The sequence below is a fragment of the Apteryx mantelli genome, chromosome 23 (genome assembly GCF_036417845.1).
Source record: "Apteryx mantelli isolate bAptMan1 chromosome 23, bAptMan1.hap1, whole genome shotgun sequence".
Taxonomy (NCBI): Eukaryota; Metazoa; Chordata; class Aves; order Apterygiformes; family Apterygidae; genus Apteryx; species Apteryx mantelli.
Genome location: NC_090000.1, coordinates 5,514,913 through 5,536,060, shown reverse-complemented (window position 1 = coordinate 5,536,060; position 21,148 = coordinate 5,514,913). Strand labels below are relative to the sequence as shown.

At 48.9% G+C, this 21,148-nt stretch overlaps 1 protein-coding gene across 3 annotated transcripts in view; it reads right to left on the bottom strand.

Moving 5' to 3' along the window:
* The window catches only part of B3GAT1 (beta-1,3-glucuronyltransferase 1), a 41,278-nt gene that overhangs the window by 5,464 nt on the left and 14,666 nt on the right, over positions 1 to 21,148 (bottom strand). Inside the window, exons 2-5 of one of the 3 annotated variants that reach the window (XM_067310095.1) lie at positions 12,758 to 12,876; positions 12,456 to 12,602; positions 9,031 to 9,539; positions 5,685 to 5,981 (exon numbers count right to left, since the gene is read on the bottom strand). In XM_067310095.1, coding sequence (XP_067166196.1) covers positions 5,685 to 5,981; positions 9,031 to 9,539; positions 12,456 to 12,602; positions 12,758 to 12,761 — 957 coding nt within the window. In that variant the 5' untranslated portion in view covers positions 12,762 to 12,876. Of the gene's footprint in view, positions 1 to 5,684; positions 5,982 to 9,030; positions 9,540 to 12,455; positions 12,643 to 12,757; positions 12,877 to 21,148 lie in introns of those variants that run through there. The other 2 variants (XM_067310096.1, XM_067310094.1) reach the window with 2 other exon arrangements.

Sequence of the window (21,148 nt, the reverse complement as noted above, 5' to 3'; positions counted from 1 at the left end):
CAGGTCTGTATAAGTGGCTTTCAGTGCTATGTAAGCATCGGTTACGGGCTCCTCATCCAACAAACAGAATACATAAACCTTACACATAAACCTTAGTGCAGTCCAGGTGCTAGAAAAAATCCTGCAGCCAATTCTCTTCCCCAGTGGGAGCAGGGAAGAGCTGTTTTCCTTTTTCATGCACAAACCCTCACCCCTGCTGCTGGCCAAGGGCCACACTCTGCCAAGAACGGGACTCGCACTTCAACAACTCTTAACCTCTAAGGCACGTTCGCCATAAACAGAAGACCAAAAATACAGATTAAGAGCATTGCTTGTAAATTGGATCCCATGTTTAAATTGTTAAATCCAAGTGCCAAAAAAGCCATTTCTGTTAAACCAGAACTTAATGGGACTAATTTTAAGAGCTTGAGGCTTGACACAACAGCTTCTACCATTTTTCATGCTATGCTCTTTAATGCGGGAGGGAGATCACCCCCTAGTACAGAAATACCTGCTTCTCCTCTCAGCCAATTGCTTGATTTTTTCCACAAGCAGTGAGTTTGCTTTACGTCTCAGGGAAGCTTTGGCTTGTGCAAAAAGTAGAGCTTGCGTGAGAGTAAACAGTGTGGGAGACCAAGCATCTGACTCGGGCTGAACAGTGTGTTCCTGCGGGTCCCGAGGGAGTCCCCTCCCTAGGACCCCAGTCCCTTCCCGGCAGGTACCGCCCTGCTCAGAACCGCAGCAACCAAAACAGAGCTAAGAGATCAGAGGGATTCGTCTCCATGGGAGACTTCTGGACTTCTCCATTGTCTCCTAACAGGAAACTACAAAGCAAACAGGCAAGTTGCCCTGCAGTCGAGGGGGTCATAAGACTGCAAGCACACAAGCCCTCCATTGAGGATATCAATAACTGCTATTTGAAATGGAAACGTTACAGGAAGAAAAAGAGACACCAAGCTGAAACAACAGACTTGCTTCCTCCCAGCTTGCGCTTAACTGGATTTCTGCAGGGTCTCTGAGGCCTGATAGAGGCCTTGCGTTCCCAAAAGCATGCTCATTGGTATAACAAGTAACGATTGCTTCTGCCTCTAACCCCAGCTTTTCTCATACGCCTAGAGAATCATAGCCACAATTCCACTGCTATTAAATAAGCCAGAGCTCAAACAGTATTCTTCGACTGTGTAATTACACCAACTTGAAGATTTGTGCTTTGTGGAAGTATTATAGGCAAAGCTTACGTGACCACATGAAAATAAGGGTTACAATGGTCTAATCTGAGCTATCGCAGCTGCAGTACAGATCTGAAGGTCTAATGTGGAGCAGCGCAGGCAGAGCGTGCTGCAAACCCAAACACTTTGATGTAAATTACAGCCTTCAGCGGTGATACAGGAGCCGGCACTGGCACAGCAGTTCCGGTGACTAATCAGGACAAGACTGGTCCAAAAGAAGCCTCCAAGTTCTGCAGGTCTGTCATAAAAATCAGCATGTCAAGCACTGGTGTCTTCAGTGGTGCGCGCATGCAGCTAAACCACCAGAAAAACAAAGTGCTGTCACAGAGCAGCCAGGATATGAACACTCACTGCAAACCATTGGTCACAAACTGAAACACCTGCAGCCACCCCATCTCAGGAACCATCTAACCAAAAGGAGGACAGATCTGCTCCACATGTACCCTGCTGCTCGCCTCAAAAGCGAAAGTACGCCAAGAGCTTGCTGTGCCGATTCTCCTGCCTATCATATGTAGCACCACAGGATAAAATCAGGAGGAAGTGAATTATTCCTTTTCAAGCTTTCTTGCCTTAAGCTGAAGCTTTCCCTCCCTCCTCCCATTTTGAGCCATTTGAGCTATTTTAGCTTGGTGACATGACAAAGCTGCCAGGTCTGCTCTCCCTTCACTGTACTGTTTCCTGGCTGCTGCAGGAGCCGAGGCCTCTGTGTCCTCCATACCCACAGGGATTTATTCCCCTCCCACAGCTGGTTCCAAGACCCACAGTCGCCCCAGGGCTGAGGTTGTGGTTCGGGCACTCAGAGGACAGCTCTCCGTGTCCCTTGTTCTCCAGCCTGGGTCTCTCACAGCAACCAGCAATACTGACTATGGCATTCAACACTGCCCACTCCGCCTCGCTTTAAGCTTTTCAGAGACAGCCTTCCTCTGTCCAGTGCAAGGCTTCCAGCCAATTCCCTTTAACAGCATCCACCTAAACACTGAGTTGCAAACCCACAGGTTTAATTTCAGGTCATACTCAGCCAAGAGATGGCGAAGGAGGAAGCACAACTTCTTTCAGTCACTGCTTAAATCCTGCTGAATTGCTACCCAGACCACTCCAGTGCACAAAAGCCTGCCTCACCCAAAGAAACACATCTACACCTACCTCCCTGGAAAAACAAGCGGATCCAAGAGCAGCTGCAACAAGGCATGCCTCATTTACTGTGGCCTTGTATTTTCTGGGCAGTCCTCTTGTGCCAGCTCCAGCTGAGGCTCTTTGAGTAGCTGAGCCATTCATAAGGTCTCACTCCTTTAAGGGTTCTCTGGTTGAGCACGCCGCAGTATTTCCTCAGGCAATTAATAGAAAATAGGCAGCAGGATACAGCCCAATTACATCAACCTCATGGGAACACAGAACTCCCTAGACCTCTACACTGTCAGATATAATGTGTCAATGGATTCAAGAAAGATTTTTTTTGCTGGGGGGTTGGAGAAGAATGCAGAAGCAGCAGAACACGCTTGCAAAGCCTTGTTTCCTTACAACGGCAACATAAACGAAGCCTTCACTCCTGATGGAGGGCTAACTCCATTTTCCTGGGTAATTAATACTGACTTCCTTCATTTTCCCCTTCATTTTGGGCAGATCTCAAATCAGGGAGGTTAAATGGGATTTATGTCCTTGGCCAAAACCTAAGCTTTTTGCAGAAGTATGCGTTTGTGGGCTGGAGTGAGATGAACATTACAAAGTAAATACCAGCACTGTGCACAGGCAAGGCAGATGGCTAGGCTTATCTTACGGGCTTCTCTGGTCCTCCCTTAACCACTGTATCTGAGCACACATCATAATCTTTAATGTAAATCTCACTGCAAAGCGGGAGTACAGTTATGCTAAACAGAAGCAAATCCAGACAGCTACTGGGGGCATCCTAGCAGAATGAGAGGAGTCTGTGCTTTGGTATTGAGGCAAAAGGCCCCTGGACCCCAGCCTACTGCTGTCTTCTTCTGCTGCTTGCCTGGACCCTCCTCCCTGTCAGAAGGGTGAGCAAAGCAGCAACTGGGAAATGAAGGCTGCTGGCAATAGCTAAAAGCAGAAAGGCAAAGCACAAAGTGCAAAGCTGCACTCAGTTTGCCATGAGCAGAGAGCATTCAGTTCACAACAAGGACCCTTGTGAGATCCCCACAGCCCAGCCAAAAAAAGAAATGCAGCCTGCTTCAAATCCTGGCCAGAGATTCCTGCTTCCTCTTCAGCTCTGACCTGCAGCTCCTGCATGACAGCACTGACATGGCAGCTTGACAACACTGTTTTTCCCCTCCAGCCTGGAAACATCTTTTCCTTCCTCTCCTTCCTCCATGTGTCCTACCATAACCATCATCTCCCACCCACTGCCTTTTAACACAAAGCCTCCTTTCGATAATTATTTTACAGCACAGACAATATACTAAAGAAAGACTGCATAACCAGCCATGGAGCATCTGCCCTGGGTTGAACCTTCCTGCCCTTCTGCACATCACCCTGAAAGCATCCTGTTCATCTCCCTTGTCCTGCTGGAAACCCACTTATTTTCAGCCAGTGTTTTCTTGTTAGGAAGTAAGACGGTAGGAAGTGAGGGAGGGAGGACCATATACCTAACTGCAGGGCAAGTCTAGAGCTCCTTAAAGGAAAAAGCTTTCAGCTCTAAACTGGCTGAGGATCTGGAAAAGATGATCACAGTTACACTGCTAGACCTTGGGACATGGACAAAGCAGTCCAGGAGAAGTCCTGCAGAGCAAGTGTTCAAGTGCAATGATGGCACAATCCACCACCTTCCTTCTCCTCACTTCACCTGAAGATGAAGGTGCTGTCATCAACTATAGGCTTTTCAATAAAAAACAGAGAGAATTCCAAACCACACACAGGAAATAAGCAATTCATTTCAGCCTCTCCTGGGCTGACCTTTCGAAAGCACGTTTGACACAGTGCCCAAGAACAGAGATCTAATTTTAATCCAATTTCTTTTCCCATCCTTGAGAGACTACCTGTATCATTTATCCCCATGCTGGACATCTGTAACTACAGACATGTGGATATAAAAAATGAGCCACAGCAGGTATCAGAAAATAAACCAAGCCATTCCTCCCCCTCAGCTTCTCCTTATTCTTGGACTCCTTGCTCGAGCACTGCTGAACTCCAAGATCCTTGTCCTTCCCTGCCTGGGGGCCACAGGGCAGTGCAGGTGGAAAACAGAGGCACAGGTTATTAATCAAAGTCCTTTCCTGTCCCCAAGGGGGATGGAGACCTGGGTCCAACACTGGGTCTGTCAGCAGTAACAGCTCTTTTGTAAAAATAACAAACAAATAAATAAATAAATAAAAATCCTCTTGGGATAATTAAGCAATAAAAACTCCCTAAATCAGACTGGGTGTCTCCCTGTTACAGACAAAGGAGCGAGAGGGCTACAGAGCCTGTGATCCCAGAGAGATGCCCTCCACTGGCTCCGGTGCTCAGTGGACCCACTCGCAAAGCTTTCAAAAGCACTTGAAAGCACCTCAGCTGCTCATACGCTGTGATTGATGCCTGCCACGCTAACCAGCATTGTCTCATTGTATCTCGCATGCTCCCCTGTCATTCCAGATAGATATCCATCTGTTGTCTCTCATCTTAGACTGGGAAGTCTGTAGGGCAAGAACTATCAGTGTGCTCTGTGTTTCTACATTTTTTAGCACATAGGGGTCCTGCTCCATGACCTGGTGGCTCCTAGGCAATGTGTTAATGCAAATAATTAACAGTCATTTGACAGTAATAAAATACCCCCCAAAGGAAGCTACACGGCAGCCTCCTAGAGCTCAGAGCAATATCCTGGGCATGAAAACATATCTACTTTATTTCTGGCACATAAAGATCCATGTTGTTGTGGACAACTACGGTGATACTCTACATATGCCAGGAGGGAGGAGGCAACAAACTCTGCAAGAAGGCAGCAACTCTGCGAATGCTCCTTCCCTGCAGCCAGAAAGCAGAGCGGCCTGGCACAGCTGGCTCACCGTTCAGGCAAAGTCCAGGGGGCCAAATCTGATATGATGCCAGCTTATTACAGGAGTACCAGTACTCAAAACCCTTCTCCACAATTCACTTAAAACAAATGACCTATATTTCACCTATGGAATTCACTGCCCCAGGGGATTAGCAAGGCCACAGATAAGCCAATCATGAAAGTAATAAGGATATTATCTAGAGGTAAAATGACAAGGAGGTAAAGTTACAGGGAGGAGAAGCTGCTATATTTCAAGGCCTATGGCAGCCTCTAGCAGCATGCAACTAAAAAAACCAAAGAAACAAAACCAAAGACAACTGCCCACCTCACATCACACAATTAAATACATAATTGCCCATTCCTGGCTCCTTTGCGTGCAGGGAGCGTTCTCTTGAAACACAGAGCAAAGGGACTGAACGCCGAGACTGAGAGGGGCTTTTGTCCTATCACTGCATCCTTACGTTCCACGTACAAGGAGGAGACCATACCTTCGTGCAATTGGCAGCTTTCGGCTCAAGGTCATTCAAGGTCACTAGTTCCCGCAGCAGGCTGCTCTCTTGGTAGCCTCCCTTCACTCCTCGCAGTTTGAAGTAAGCCTGAGATCGCTGGAGAATCAGTCTGAGGTTCACGGCAAACCCTGCCATGTCTATAGCAAAGGGGCGATGGGGGTCGAACACAGTTTTCCAGCCATAGACCTTCCCTGCAGCATTCACTTTGGGTGACTCATAGCGCAAGCCACCGACGAAGGCTACTGGCCACACTGACACCTTTCTGGTGCTGCGCATCTGGAGGCAAGGAAAGAGAAGGGGATGGTGGGTGCACACACAAGGATCAGTTACATGCAACTTCTAACACACAAAACAGCATGACTTCAACTTGCTCGCTGGCCTGAAGGAGAGGGATGCACCCCAACTTCAACACAACACCAAACTGCATCAGTGCTAAAGCTAAGAGCTGGGTTATGTTCCCAGACACCCTCTGTGACTTGGACCAAGCCACGGAGCTCCTGCACAGTATTCGCCCGTACCAGGATGCACATCCTTGGGTTGGAGAATGGTAGCAAAGCCTTTTGGAAAGCGGCAGCTAACAATTGCAACACTAGTGGACGACCACGGAGGCGAAGCATGAGTTTGGTACTAGGAACAAAGCTACCAATAATAAACACAATTGAGATTTAAGAGTGCTTTTTGTTCACAAGTCTTCAGAGCTGTGGGGCATCAGTCCTCCACACGAACAGCTGGGGAAGCCAGGATACAGAGAAGGGAAGCACTGTTTCCGAGGCCACTTGGCAAGTTAGGAATGGCAAATCTAGGAATAAAGGTATTTTCTCTGAAAGCTAAGGAGGTTGAGCTGTAATCTTGATCTATGAGCCATAGTAAAACTAAAAGTGTTTCTTGAGTGAAGCACCACAACTGTCGCCCACAACCTCATGGACAGCTGAGAAGCACAGCCCCTCCAGAAGCCCCCTGCACACAGGACAGTGCTTTGGAGCTGCTCTGCAGAGAAACAAGGTTAGATGCCTCTGTTCCCTGTAGAGTCAACAGAAATCGGTAGGAACCTCCAGGGCATGCTTCAGATGCCTGCACTTGCCAACGCAGATGATTTGAATGCCAGTCTGTCTGCCCACCCCACTGTCCTGTCCCATTCTGCTGGCAGGCTCAGCCTCGCTTTCTGCTCTTAGCCCAGGCTCTTAGATCAGGGGTCTCCCAGAGCTAATCTCATCACTCCTAATTACAGCAAACGAGACCAGAAGAGCGCTGGCACTAGCCCTTCTGCATTAAACACATGCTAACGGCAGTCCCTGTCCACAGGGAACAATAGTGCGTGTCTTCTGCATTTCACAGCACATTTCATTGGCTCCATGTGACCTCAACTGCAGCTACATAGCAGAGGAGAAGCCTCTACGAGCAAAGCACACGGGTGACCGAAGGAACCCTCCCTGCTTTATCAACGTGCAGTGTTTGCCAGAGCCAGCCTCAAATGAGCGTGTGGAAGAAAGACATTCAGTCTGGATTTGCTTTCAGCTATAGAAGTGTGCATATTCCTGTAGCTATCCAAGCTCAAGTGAAAGCCATCAGGGAAAGGAAAGTGGACATGTACAGAAGGAATAAACAGGAGATCCAGGCTATGAAAACTGGCAACTGGGGGGAAGGGGAAGAGGCAACACTCCTGCCTTGACCCTTGCTGCAAGAGCTCCGCCTTAGGAGACCAAGGCAACAAGTCATCTCTGAGCTGCAAGTCAGGTGAGCTACAGTGTAGATGGCACTATAAGACTGTCACGTGTCTGCAGACAGGGAAAGGCACAGGAGTTCATTTAGGGACCCCACAGGAGTCAAAACAGCAAAGGAGGGAAAGCACATGGGAACCTTCCTCTGCTCAAGTTTCCAAAAGACTTGAAAAATACTGCAACAAAGGAAGCATTATACTCGGTTTTAAAGAGGAGGATGTAACAGAGCCGAAGTGACAAAGGATGGTCCTGAGGAGGAAGCAACAAGTCAGAATCCTAGAGATCCGAGCTCAGTTCCCAGCTCTGCCAGAAACCCCCTCCACTACCTTGAGCAAGTCCCCTCCTTCTAGTGCCTCAGACCTACACCATGTTACAAAGAACAGTGAAAGCAGCCAGCTCACCATTATAAAAAACTGTGTGTAATAAGGACTGAGATTGGGCCTCTTGAGAAAGAGCAGCACATCCTCAGAGTGCACACATCTCTGCTCTGCAAAGAGCAAGCGCTGCTGGTGCACAGACTACACGTTGCCGGCCCTCTCAGTAAACGCACATACCCCCAACCCTGACGGGATTGTCAGGACGTGCTGAAATTCAGCCTGCCATCAAGGTTCCTGGAGGCTCCAACTTCCAGGCTGAGATTGCAGCCCCACTTCCTACTGAAAACAGCCTGAGAGACCATCCATCCTGGGGCGCTGCAAGAGGAAGAGCTCTGGAGGGGAGCGCTGCACACACCTCCGGGCAGAGGCACAGCCCTCGAAGGCAGCGCACGAAGGGCTCCACTCTTCTGGGCGGACAGGCAAGCACTGACAAATGCACACTCCTCACGTGCGTGCAGCAACCCAGAGACAACCGCACCGAGCACTTCTGAATAAGATGTCCTGCAAGCACTACGACTGCGCTGTCATCACTCAGGCATAACTCTGAAAGGACACTTCTACCTCAGCTGGGGATCTGTGCAAAGCAGGTGCCAGGCTCTTGACAGCTACAGAATTTAACCAGTGAACACTTCAGGATGAGAGCAAACAAATGCAAAGAGCAAGCAAGGAGAAGAAAACCCAGGGACTCCTCAAACAAGAACAAACATGGATTAACAGACAGCCAAGTGCTGTCTTGAGATAACTTCCCCACATGGACATGAGCTTCCCTTTTGGGGAGAGAGAGATTTGGCTTGGGTTTCTGATGCTCAGGGGAAAGCTTCATTCCTCCACTCAAGAAAGTAACACAGCTAAGAGCACCAATTTACAGAGACAGGGGGTGCGTCAGCAATGGTAACCAGATCCTTTCAAATCTTTCAAGCCTTTAAAGGACTGGGGCCTGGATGTGCACCAGAATGCCTCCTGACTACATGCCACAGGATAAACTGGGGTCCCCGTTACTTTGCATGGGATGCCTTTGACACTGGGAAAGAAGCACTTGGCAGCACTGTAGTCAAGCCCTGGAGAGAACTTTAGGACAGTTGTGGTGAGACTGCAGCACAGACAGGACTGTCCCAGAGCCCAGGAGGGGATGCACAGAGCACCCCCCCAGCCCAGCATACAGCATCTCCTACACACCACATGCTAATTTACCATGTTCAGACGGCTGGGGATCCCCCAGCAGGGTCTTACCTCCTCAAAGAGCTCCAGGCTGTAGGTGTTATCATCATCAGCAAAATAAACAATCCCGGGCTGGCTGTTGTTTTTGTTAAAGGTCTCTCTCAGCCATCTCAGAGCAAGGTTCCTCTGCATGGTCCCCCGAGGGATGCGGGGATCCCTCATGTCTCCCCGCAGCTTGTAGTTGCGGGGTGTCTCCACATTGAGGTGCGTGTAGTTGAGCCCCGTGTCCCGCAGCAGCCGGGTGATGAGAGGTGTGCGCCGCTGCGAGTCCTCCACCAGGATCCAGTGCAGGTTTGGCACGTGCAGGAGGGTGTTGGCCAGGCGCGTCAGCTCTGCCTTCTGTACGGGCCGGCTGTAGGTGGGCGTAATAACGTGGATGGTGGGAAGGGTGTCTGACCACGGGGGTGGGCGGGTATAAACGTACTCTGTCCTCACCACCTCCACAATGTCCCGGTCCGACAGGCAGTATTCCTTGGAGTCCAAGCCTGCAGTGAGATCACGCCGGGAGTCACCACCATCATCTGAGCAAGGGTATGAGAGAGAAGAAAAAGCAGCATGGACTCAGTCCTCCAACACCCCCAATCTGAGCCAGCAGGCTGCTTGCTAATTGCAGCAGGTCACCCTCACGGTTCGACAGGAAAGGAAACAGGCTTAGATGGAGGCTTGAATAAATAAGTACACAAATAAATAAAGGAATCGGGGACAAACACCCATGAGAAAAGAAGTTCCTGCTGTTAGAAAACCAGCACCAATCAAGGCCTGAGAACCCAGGAAAATGCTGCAGCTGCGTGTTCAGAATGAGCAGCTTCAACAAGCACCCAGAAGATACAGACTTGTACAGCAACTGGATCTAGAAAATGAAAATAGCAACATGGATTCAGGATCTTGCATTCCTAAGGACTGCTTCAGTGCTTTGGGCACCATACTCAGCAGGGGCAGAACTCACAGCTCTGCATTGAGGCACTGGAGCACCTGGATTGGGAAGTGGTGGAATAACTGGTGGAAAATACCAAGTCGGTGAAGCTCCCTCAGCAACATGGATTGTCCAAGATACTGCAGTACCCTGCTGTCCTCCTGATGGGCCTGGGATAGGGCAGCGAGAAGGAGTGAAAGACTCATCCTTTAAATCCAGAATCAGAGAACAGAAATTAAAGTCTAATTGCAGGCTTTTTCCTACAGAGACTTTCACCTGCTTATGGCTATCCTCTCCTCGAAAAGGCCCTACCAATTTCTGAACACAACAGCCTGTTCAATAGTGCAGATGTGGACAACAAACAGTATTACACTCGCAAACAGTGTATGGGATACACTGATCCAAATGTATAAAACCCTTGCAAAAAGAGACTTGTTCACAATCGGCTCAAGGAAAAATATTCACGCCTTTGTAATTTTTCCAGGGGGTGACTTTCACACCACTGCAGGCCAGCAGGAATACCACAGTGTGCATACAGTTAGGGACTAGCAGTGACAAAGGGGCATCACTGTTCCAGGGTATAAGCCAGCTGCTCTCTAGTGGGCACATAATACTGTGAGCCTTAGATTTTGCAAAACCAGCTACTACGAGGAGCTTCTAATGAGAAAAAGAATAGGAGCAGACAGACATTAGCTCTGACCAGCGAGGTACTTTCTGTGTCTTTTTCATAGTGTGTTATTCTTCCAGCAGCACAGACATTGATACCAGCACCTGATCTGCATGAAGGCCCCAGACTCCACAGCATGGAAGGAGGAAGGGTGGGGAGCAAGTTGTCCTGCAAATGTTGGGACTGGGCTCTATATAAGATAAAGCATATCTGCATTACACAGCACAGGTCTCTGAAAGCACCAGACACTGGAATCAAATCAAAAACAAAACTGCGAAATGCATTGGACACAGACACAAATGTAATTAGCCAGGATGGTGCTTGACTGGGACGTCTGAGACTGTTTGCAATCCCCTGCAGGTCAGACCCTCAGCTGTAAATCCTGGCATGTGTAACCACTGCCACTGTGCTCACTACTGTATAGATGCACATCTCTTTTTCAGCACCTGCTATCAAAGAATCTCAGAAATGCATTAGAGGTACAAAACCATTTATCCTGAGAGCTCTCAGGCTGGTCTCTATCACCACTTGTTTTCCACTGAGGGCTCACAGAGGCACAGGCCGAGGAAGTGTCTTACCAAGGTCATCAGCAAGTTCAGGACTGAGCCAGAGCAGAGCAGTCTCTGTGCTGTAACTTCAAAGTCCAGGTTCATTCACAAAAACAGCTCCTAGTTTTCAGGGCATTGAGTCAAAACCCTGACCTTTTTGACAGCATATTTTTAGTAGTCTTTCAAGCCGTATTCTGGAGCCCAGTGAATCCTTCATCCTCTGAAACGCTGTCCAGCTTCCAGAGGAGATCACAGACATCTTTCCCTTAAGAGCTGCCCAAAGCTTTGTGGGTGACTGTCAGTCAAGAGACCTCCGGGGGAAAGGTAAAACTGCTCAGGACAGTCTCTGAGTTTCTAACAATTTAAAACACACATCACACTGTTCAGTGAAAGGAGAAGCAACAGTGGAGGATGTGTGTGAACACTGAAAGGAAAAGGGGAGAATGTCTCCCAGAAAAAGGGCCCAGAGAGAGGAAATGAACTGGCCTTCGTCCAAACGGACAAGCCTCCTCAGGCTGAACTGCCTGCCGTGGTGCCCAGCAGAAGGGCAGAACCAAGAACAAGGACTGCGGCAGGCAGCATGGCTTCTTCCTGCCCCTAAGCGCTCTCACAGCCCTTGCATATTGCTGCTCTGCTGAGGACTTGATAAAAACTAGGACTCTTTTGGCCAGAGAGGATCCTCTAGCACTTCCTGTATTCATCTGCTACGGGCCAAAGTTCTATTTAATACTTTGTGCAACAGGCATGCTGGAAGCTGACTCATAGCATTTTAACTCCAAACCATCAGGTAGGATGCTGGTGCTTACTACATGCCTTCCCCTTCAAGTCCAGGAGAACCAGTTTGCTGTTCTCCTGCAGACACTTGAAAAATGCTCTTTGCCTTTTCTCTCACAGAGGAGCTGTCTTAGGTAGCAGCTTTGCTTCCTCTGCTCTCTTTATTGCAGCCTTTCTACTGGACTAACTTCTTTGCAGCACATTGCAAAAGCCAGCAGAAAGGGACTTCTCTTATGGATCATCAGGGAACAAAGAAAGACATCTTCCTTCAGTGCTCTCTCCCACTGATTCTGGATTTAGGCCCTGAAGAGCTCTCCAAGTGCGGTGACCACGTCTCATGGCTCGGAGGCTGACATCTCCGAAGAACCCCTATAAGCACTGGGCTGTTCCTACAGCAGAAGTGGGGAGCCTTCTGCATGAGTATGGGCTGGGAGCTGAGATGAGCATGGCTGCCATGGAGGAATGAAATGAGAGAGGAGATGAGGACGAGGGAGGGATGCACAGATTTGGCAAGGGCTGGTTTGGTTTCTCTCACCCTTGTGCACTGCAAGTAGTGGAGCAATGGTGCTCTGGTGCCAGACGGTGATTAGTAGTGTCCAGGGCAGAACTATCAGCACGATAGCCAGGATGTCCCGTCTCTTCGGCATCTCCAAGACTGACTGGACCCACAGCTCCTCATTACCTGACAGTGAAAACCCCAGAGACAGAACAGCAAAGCACATGGAGAAAAGAAATAAATGGGCAAGAAGGAACAAGGACAGAGAGAGAGAACGCGAGAGAGGGAGAGAGCAGCGAAGGTGACACGACTCATAGGTCTTACCAGTGCTTACAACCCACCCATTGCAGAAGCAGGTTTGGAGTGGCCTCAGCTGCTGGGACCAGGAGCAGGACAGCACTTTTACAGGACACTGCTGGAGCTGCCAGCGGGAGCCTCAGGGACCCATTTGGAAGGAAGCCTGCAACACAAAGCAAAGGTGAATAGCAGAGAAAAGTACTAGTGAGTTGCTCCATAGAGCTCACAAATCCTCCTCAAAAAGAACAAGACAAACAGCAGCAGTGAGCCACAGAAGTGCCTCCCTACCCTCCAGGAGAGATGCCTGCTTGTTGTCCAGGGCCTTGCTTTCCCTTTCATCCACTTGCCGAGCAAGGCCCTGGCTTCAGCCAAGCAAAAGCTGCTCAGTGCCCCGGTGTCTGAACCATCCCCCCGCAGAATAGGACCCTTCATTCTCAAAGCATCCACAAGCCAGTCAGGCCTCACAATGCCACTCGCTATGCCCAAGCCCTTAGGAAGAAATGGAGACCACAATGACTACACTACTTGTCTGACACTCAGCAAGTGCTCAGCGCTTGCTGTGAGCCCTAGACCCTCTCCCTCCTGTAGACAAAAGCACTCTGCAACCAGAGAAGAGACTGCTCCTGCGCTCTCGGGGATTTGGCTCCAATCAAGTTAGTGCCTCTGTGTTTTGCCCTTCACTGTAACGCCCCAGCTCTGACCATCCTGACAGCACCTTTGATGCAGCAAATTTCAGCTGAGGCTTCCAATGGCCTGTTCGGATTCATTTCTTCTATATCTCAGACAAGTTACAACTGGAGTATATTAAACTGCCACAATGGCTTAGGTTGATTCAATACAAGCACATGCAAGATTTAAACAGACTGTATTTTATCCAAGTATCTTGGCAAGGAATGTACATCACTTAGCAGGGACATGCACGGTGGAGAGTTTGCAAACATGGGTAGCAGTTTAGTACCACTGTTCCCATGTGGGGGAACGCATTAGCCTGCTGCTTAAAGCACTGCATTGCAGACATGGGAGAACCCAGGGAATACGGCAGGGAGGCCTGCTGTGGGGCCTCAAGAAAAGCACTGATCTCCCACACAGCACTGCTTCTAGCTGGCTCTGCATTCGCCCTCACTACAGCATTCTGGAAAACATTGCTTTCCCCCACTTTAATCTGAGGGGAGCTCCTCAAGCCTGGGCTGTAGATATGATGTGTACAGTGGCTGCATTGCAAATGCTTTTCCTGAGACCCTTGAAGCTTGCTTTTTCTTGGTTGTGCAGGGCAGCCATGGAGACATCCAGGTTCAAATCCCTGATTAGGCCAATGCAAGGTACAGCTAGTGCGCGTGAAGAGAGAGAGTCTCCTGGAAGTGTCCAGAGGAAACAACAACAAAATCAACCACCAAACATATTCGGTTCTACTGGGAACTGGATTTCCCTCACTCCATTAAGGGCAGCCAGCAGGAAAAGGCTTTCCACAGCCCAAAAACATGTTCTGTGCAGCCAGACAACCTGCAGACTTTCAAGGAAGTACCTACTGGCAATGTGGATTTGTCTTTATTTTTTCAGAACTAGAGAAATCAGCCTCACCCAGACAAAATGAATGACAGAGGAAGTGGAGGAATTGTTCCAGTAAACATCAACCTTCTGCTCCATCCCAGTCCAGCTCTTAGGGCCAGAGAGATCCTGCTGGCCTAGCACTGCCAGAGCACACAGTGCCCTCAGGAAAGAGCATCTGGCCTCATCCTTGCTGTCTCTGCAGTTGATGTCAGTGCCTGAACGGAGGGCACGAGCACTAGCATCCTCTCCGAATCCCCTTATAAAGCCAGAACACGTCCTTTGAGCATCCCTGTAGGGCAGAATCGCAAGGGGCAGCTCTGAACAGACTGAACACCTTGCCTAGCAAAGCACCTTTGCTGCAAATGCACCAACTAACGGATGGTGCTACTGGAAAGGGGGAGGGAGGAAATGACATGCTAAAAAGGCTGCTCGGAGTCAATTCACAGCAGCTGGTGGGCTGCCACGCATTAAACGCCCTGTTTGTCAAGGATGGCTTCCTCCAAATCCAGTGCTCTTACCTTAAGGATGCCTTTTCCCTGTCTCCTGCCAATCCAGACTCAAATTGCCAGCATCCTCCCAGCAGACAGGCTGGGCTTCATATGATGGAGAACTGGCACCTTGGGATGGGATGTTACACTGATTTCTATCCCATCAACACAAGGGAAAATGAGCAGGCTCCAATGATTTGTGCATTGGTCTCTTCAGCATCGATTCCTTTTAATTTGCTACAGAGCATTTAGCAGCTCCCCGGTCAATCATCTGTCACTTTGGTGCTCCAGCTGCCAAGGGCCAACACAGCCCGCTCATGCCCCAGCAGAGAGAGCTCCCGGGGCCTGCGCTCTCTGCCACGGGAACGCTTCCTCCCCTCGTCATCCTGGGGCTATCTGAAATGCCGAGTTCCCTTACACCATCGGCAATTCTGGGTTGCGGATATGAACTGAACACGCTGTGCGCAGTGGCCGTAATTAATGTTCCCTTCCTTATACAGCACGCTCCACATGCCCACAGGGACACAACCCCAATACGGATCTGAATCGCAGAGGGTGATGGTCAGCTGGAGGTGCACGTGGAGCCCAGACTGCAGCGTGACCCGCAACGCAACTGCTGACCCACGTTTCGGCACCCCGGGCTGCCTGTCGGCATCCACAGTGCGCCGCGTACTCCGCTCTGCAGCACAGACATTGCGCACTGTTAATTCATGAAGCAATTTGATTTTATTGATGACCCTGAGAAGCCTGACTGAAGGACACCGTAGGAATTCACTTGGGGTTGCTGTGAGCACTGTGAAATCTGGATCCAGATGAAGCATTTCAAGGCCATCCCAGCGCACACTACTACAATTGAGGGCATCAATGGCAAGCGACACTGGTTCCCCGCACAACAAAGCCGTGCTCTTGTCTCAACGTCACATGTTAACACTGCAAAAGATAAAATCCATTTTCTGCCACAGACAACAGCAAAGAAATACATGGCCACTTAAGATTTGACACTGCTGGTGACAGAATTCACAGCTTCACAGCCCAAAGCAGAAGGCTCATCCCTTGCTATCAAAGCTGCACAATGCTCTTCGCTGCTGCTTATGGCAGAAGTAAGGCTAGGCAAAAGCTGTTCTGGGCAAAAATTAAACTCTTCCTCAAGGCATTCACTCTCCCCCATCCCATCATAACACCACTCTCTTTTTCCAATTGAAAAAGTTCAAAACTAAAACTGGCTTTGTTCAGATGGTCCATTTTAGGTTTTTGCTATCTCCTCCTCCACTGGGAAAAGAAGGAGGGGAACAAAATTTAAACATGAATTAATTAAAAAGTGCAAATTCCATTTTCTACTACAGAAAACAAATATTATTTTTTAGGTTTGAAAATGAAAGCAAAATGAAAACAAATTGAAAAGCAATTGATTTTTTGGTTAAACCATTTCAAAAGCAAAGGTGTTTTGCATAGTTCGGAAAGATTCTCTTTGCCAGAAATGTATTTTGACATGCTGCAAGCACGGGGTCTATGCCACATTGTGGAGGAGATTTCACATCCTCCGGCAGAGGGCAATGGTGTCAAGGCATGACAGTATTAAAAGGGCACTCATCTAATAAAAACGCTTTAATAAATCCTGGAGCCATGTGTTAGTAACGTGTTGGATTATTAAACGCTGAAGGTTCTTTTTTTAAATCAAGTTAATTGGCGTCAGCTCTGCCACTTACTGTAGGAAACACTGATTTGATCTGCAATCTGGCTTACAGTCAGTTTTACCTTCTCTCTTCCTTTGGGGCTGATCAGCTCCATGTCACTTCTTCTTGGTTTTCCCACATTGAAAAGAAGTGATTTAGAAGATGTTGAACTAAAATTTTGTTTTAATTGAGTTTGTATATATACATAAATCATTGAAGTGAAAAAATGGTCTAGATTTAAAAGAAACACACAAAAAACCCAAACATTTCCTTGCATTACAAAAACAGCCAGGAAATACCAAACAACAAAGCCAAGGCCCAAAACAAAAGCTTTAGGAGGAAAATAAACACGCATACAAATAGATACAAAGACACAAAAAAAGATACAAAGTATATGCTCACTAGTAGCTTTCACCCTGGCAAAATAACCCCTAAACCAAACGCAGGGTTTCAACCTGGCAATAACAACGGGCTCTGCTCCCGGCTGGATGATGATGCAGGACGGGCACAGGCCACCGCCGGACCCTCTGCCCGGCCCACTCGATGCACTGGGCAGCTGGGCCACAACCCCTGCAACCACGTAAACTCTGCGGACTTTACATACGCGTTTATGGGCCTGAGCTAATCATCTTGCGTAGAAAGTGACTGTGAGCATGCAGAAATTAAGTAGGCAGACTAAAGAATCACTTCCCACGCTACGGACTGCGCTCAGCTCATTTCCCAGTCCTCCTACACTGCAATGAGCACGGAGCAGTAGGCTCTGAGCCACGGCCTGAGCATGCAGGCACCCCCTTTCACCCCCAAAAGCAGCTGCACACCCCTGAGGAACAGAAGGAGTGCTCACAGCCCAGACCCAAACCTGGTTTCGTCCCACATAAACATTTCCCTGTTATCAGCATCTAGGGATTACAGAACATCTCTTATAAAGCATCAGTTTTACAGCAGCCCTGTGACACACTGAGAAGTGCTGCCACGTCCATTTTTCAGATGGGGAAACTGAGGCACAGAGCAATTAGGGTTTTCCTTTGCAGTCCCATAGGCAGTCAGGCACTGGGGAAACGGGCTCCGACCCGGCACGGCCGCGCTGCGCACAGGCGCGCCGGCGGCTGGCTCCAGGTGCTCCATGCTCAGCACCACACCTCTCCGCACTGCACCGCACAGTGGGGGCACAGCCACAGGAAACCTTCTCTCTGAGATTTTGGTGTTTGGCAGAAAAGGCTTGTAAAGCACAGGCTAAAAATAAAGATAGCAATAAAAGCCTCTTGCTCGTTAATTACTCTGTAAGCCATTACTGCCTAAAAACCCCATAACTTTAATGGGGGCTATTATAAGTATAGTAGCAAAACTGTGGAGCTAATTACTGTGTAGTTATTAAGCAGAACAGAACGGGCATGCTTTCCTTTAAAGGAGCCAGAACTGAGAAAAGAGAGAAGTAATGAGCACGCAGAATTGCTTATTCTTTGAGGATTTAATCAGAGGTGCTAACTTCAACCTCAGATTTTCCCAAGTTACAGGAGAAAAGGGCAGGGACTTTGGAGCCCTGCTCTCCCAGAAGACTGCACAATGCAGAATGGGGGAACGCACCGTTCTCTGGCTAGAGCTGATTTGCACAACACAAAGCTCAAGGAAGGGAGGGAAAATGATTCAGAAATGTTTTGGATCACCATTACCACTCTGCCAGCCAGAGGAGAACCAGATTCATCCCCGCAAATCAAAGCAGCTACCTATTACTCCATCAGGTGTTAGCAGTGCTGAGCCAATGCTGACTGGGTCTGTGATGGATGGTGAGGTTTTGCACCATCTCTCCAAAGCTCAGAACTGTGAACAAAGCGAACACAGGCAAGCACACCATTTATAATGGTCCCCACTCCACAAAATGCTTGCAAGCTTATTTAAAGAACCGCAGCTCAATGCTTCAGAGCCAGGCTTTGCTGAATAGGGCCCCAGGCAGGCCTTTCTCTAAGCTTGGTACAGCAGTGTAACAGAACCCTGACCCACATTTTGCCTTGGACCCTCTGTTACAGGAAAACAGAGGGCCCCACCACGTTATAGTGAGATACATCCTTCAACACAGATGATCACAGTCTGCAATCCATTGGACTTTCTCTTTCCTGCTCATATAAAGCCCTGGGAGCTGTTGGTGCTAGACAAATCACTGTTTGTTCTTCCCCCAGGGACTGGAGCACGCATTCTGCCTTGCATCACAGCCCGAACCTCTGCAAGGATGTCTACAACACACTCTGCCATCGCCCACATCACAGCACCCGCCGCCGCTCATGAATTTTTTGGGGCTGCTCAGAAGCAATTCACTTCTGGCCTTGCAGGGAGCTCTGCAGATCCGCGCTGAGGTGCAGCAACTGCAGTCAGCTATGGACTCAAAAGCAAAGAGGCAATCCTCGTTGGGGTGAGGTGCAGCACAGTCATGCTGGGGAACCAGCAACAACATACCAAAGGGGGCTGGGGGGGGGAAGCCAACGTGTCCTGTATATGTGGGAACCATCTCCAGGGTTGTACGAACAAAGGAGGCGGAAAGCATTTGCCAGATTAACTTCCAGGAAAACACACCACTTCTGCATCCCTTCCAGCAGTGAGTGCTCGTGGGCAGAGTATTCACTGCAGGAAAACCACAGCATTGCAAAGAAATTGCGCGACAAATCCACCCGCTGTCTGTCTGCGAACACTGGTAGGGGCCCGCAGCCTTTCTGTCGCTCTTGCTCACTCATACCCAGTTGCCTCTGCTGTGTCAGACATTATAGGGAAAAGAGGAGGCGAGGATCCCTCGCCCAGCGTTCGCACCAGAGAGGGAAGCCCCACACCTGCGGCTGCCTCCGTACCGCAGCGCCGTTGCGGTGCCTGCCGTGCCAGCGGTGTCCCTCCCAGGAGGCAGCTCCTCTGCCAGCGTCCGGCCGCCTTGGGAAGGGTGCCAGCCTCAGCGCAGGCCTCTCACTCCGAGCCACCCTACCGAGGTGCGTGGTGAAGGGCATTTGGGGCACAAATGGCCTCTGTCTGAAGAGTGTGGGAAGCTCTGGGCAGCTCTGCCCTTGGGAGCACGGGGACAGCACTGTCCCTGGGGCCAGGAGAGAGAGGGACCTTTGAGAGTCTTCATATGGATTGAGGGGAAACAGGTTAAAATTGCCCGGGGAGTCACTGGTAGGCCTCTGTAATAATAAGCCCTGTTGCCACAGTTTGGAATAGGACTACTTTTGTTCAGCATTAATTCACCTAAATGAATGAACAAACAAACCAACCAACCAACGTGTTTATTCCCTCCCCCCCTGGTTATTCATCCCTTCCTCCAGAATTTGTTTCTGTGGCCAAAAAAAGGGAACCCTGTCGCTATGCTTGCCTTGGCTATACACACAGAGGCGGTTTTTTGTGTTGTAAGAGGCATGTTAATGCCCTCCAGGCATATACCTTGCAGCACTTTTTTTTGTAGTGTCATTTTGTAGTGTTTTTTGTAGCGTGTTAACTTTACTTTGCTGTTAGAGAAACTGAGGCAGAGAGATTGCAGAATTTTCCCAACCATGCAAAGGCTGGGACAAAAATTGGCCTACTCTCCCCTTCCAGTCCCCAGCCCCATTGCAGCAAAGGGGACAGAGAAGACAGATTTTCTCGCAGAAAAAAAAAAAAAATGGACTGAGCTTCTCAGAACAACACTTAAAATTTAAAGCTAGCATGAGCAAAGTGGATCAAGGGAGCTCAACACAAGCACAATTAGCTTCTGCAACTTATTGCCACAGGATACTAAGAAGAACAAGAACTTAACAGGATTCGAAAAAGGATTAGTTGTGTATGTGAATAAACTGCATATCCAGAATTAGAATGAACCACCCACCAGTTTGGGAAACATATAAACCCTTGACTCCCAGAGCTTAAGCCAAATTTTAACAAGCCCCAGAAAGGAACCTTCCCTTGTCCAGATTAATCTTCGCCCATGCTGCTCCACCTCTGCAGATGCCGGTAGAGATGACCAGCACTAGAAACAGGACAGGAGACATGACAGGACTGCTCTTATGCAGTCTGACAACGCTGCCTAGTCCCATGATTTCACCGGTTCCCACAAAATGACAGACCTTCTGTTAAATCCTTAAAAGATTTAATGCATCATCTTAATGTGTTTGCTTTCCTGCACAGGTTCTTATGCTGCAATCATCACCGCAGTGCCCAAGCGCTTTCCAGGAGCTCATCCTTAGCTACACAGTCGTTGTGCTTTCTTTCCTCCTTGCTCCAAGGATACATAGGGGAATGCCTTGTAAGGGGGCTGGTACCATTTTGTAGTTACAGTGTTTTTGGAAGAGGGTTGAATGTGGGTTTTGCAATCTTGTTGTGATAAGCAAGGCACAATCAAAAAAATCATCATGCATTTGGTACAGAAAGCGGTACGGCTGATGGGGATCCTTAGAGCCTGGTAAAGCTGCATCACAGTCTTGGCCTGGCCACACAGGAAACCCTGTTCTGGTAGAGACAGTGCTGCCCTTACTGCTTCGGAAGATGCACTGGTACATCAGTCAGGATTGGCAATGCCTGTTCAAGACTTTCAAGCCAGAAAAGCTGTGGGTTGACTCAACTCTTGGATGAGAAAGCTTCTACAGCACCCAATACTTGTTGATAAATGGATGCACTTCACACATGGTTTTTAAAAAGCATCCTTCTTCCTATCGAGATGAAAAGCTGTTTGACTTACAGCCTACTTCCAAAATAGAAAGACAACTGGGAGTTGTCATCT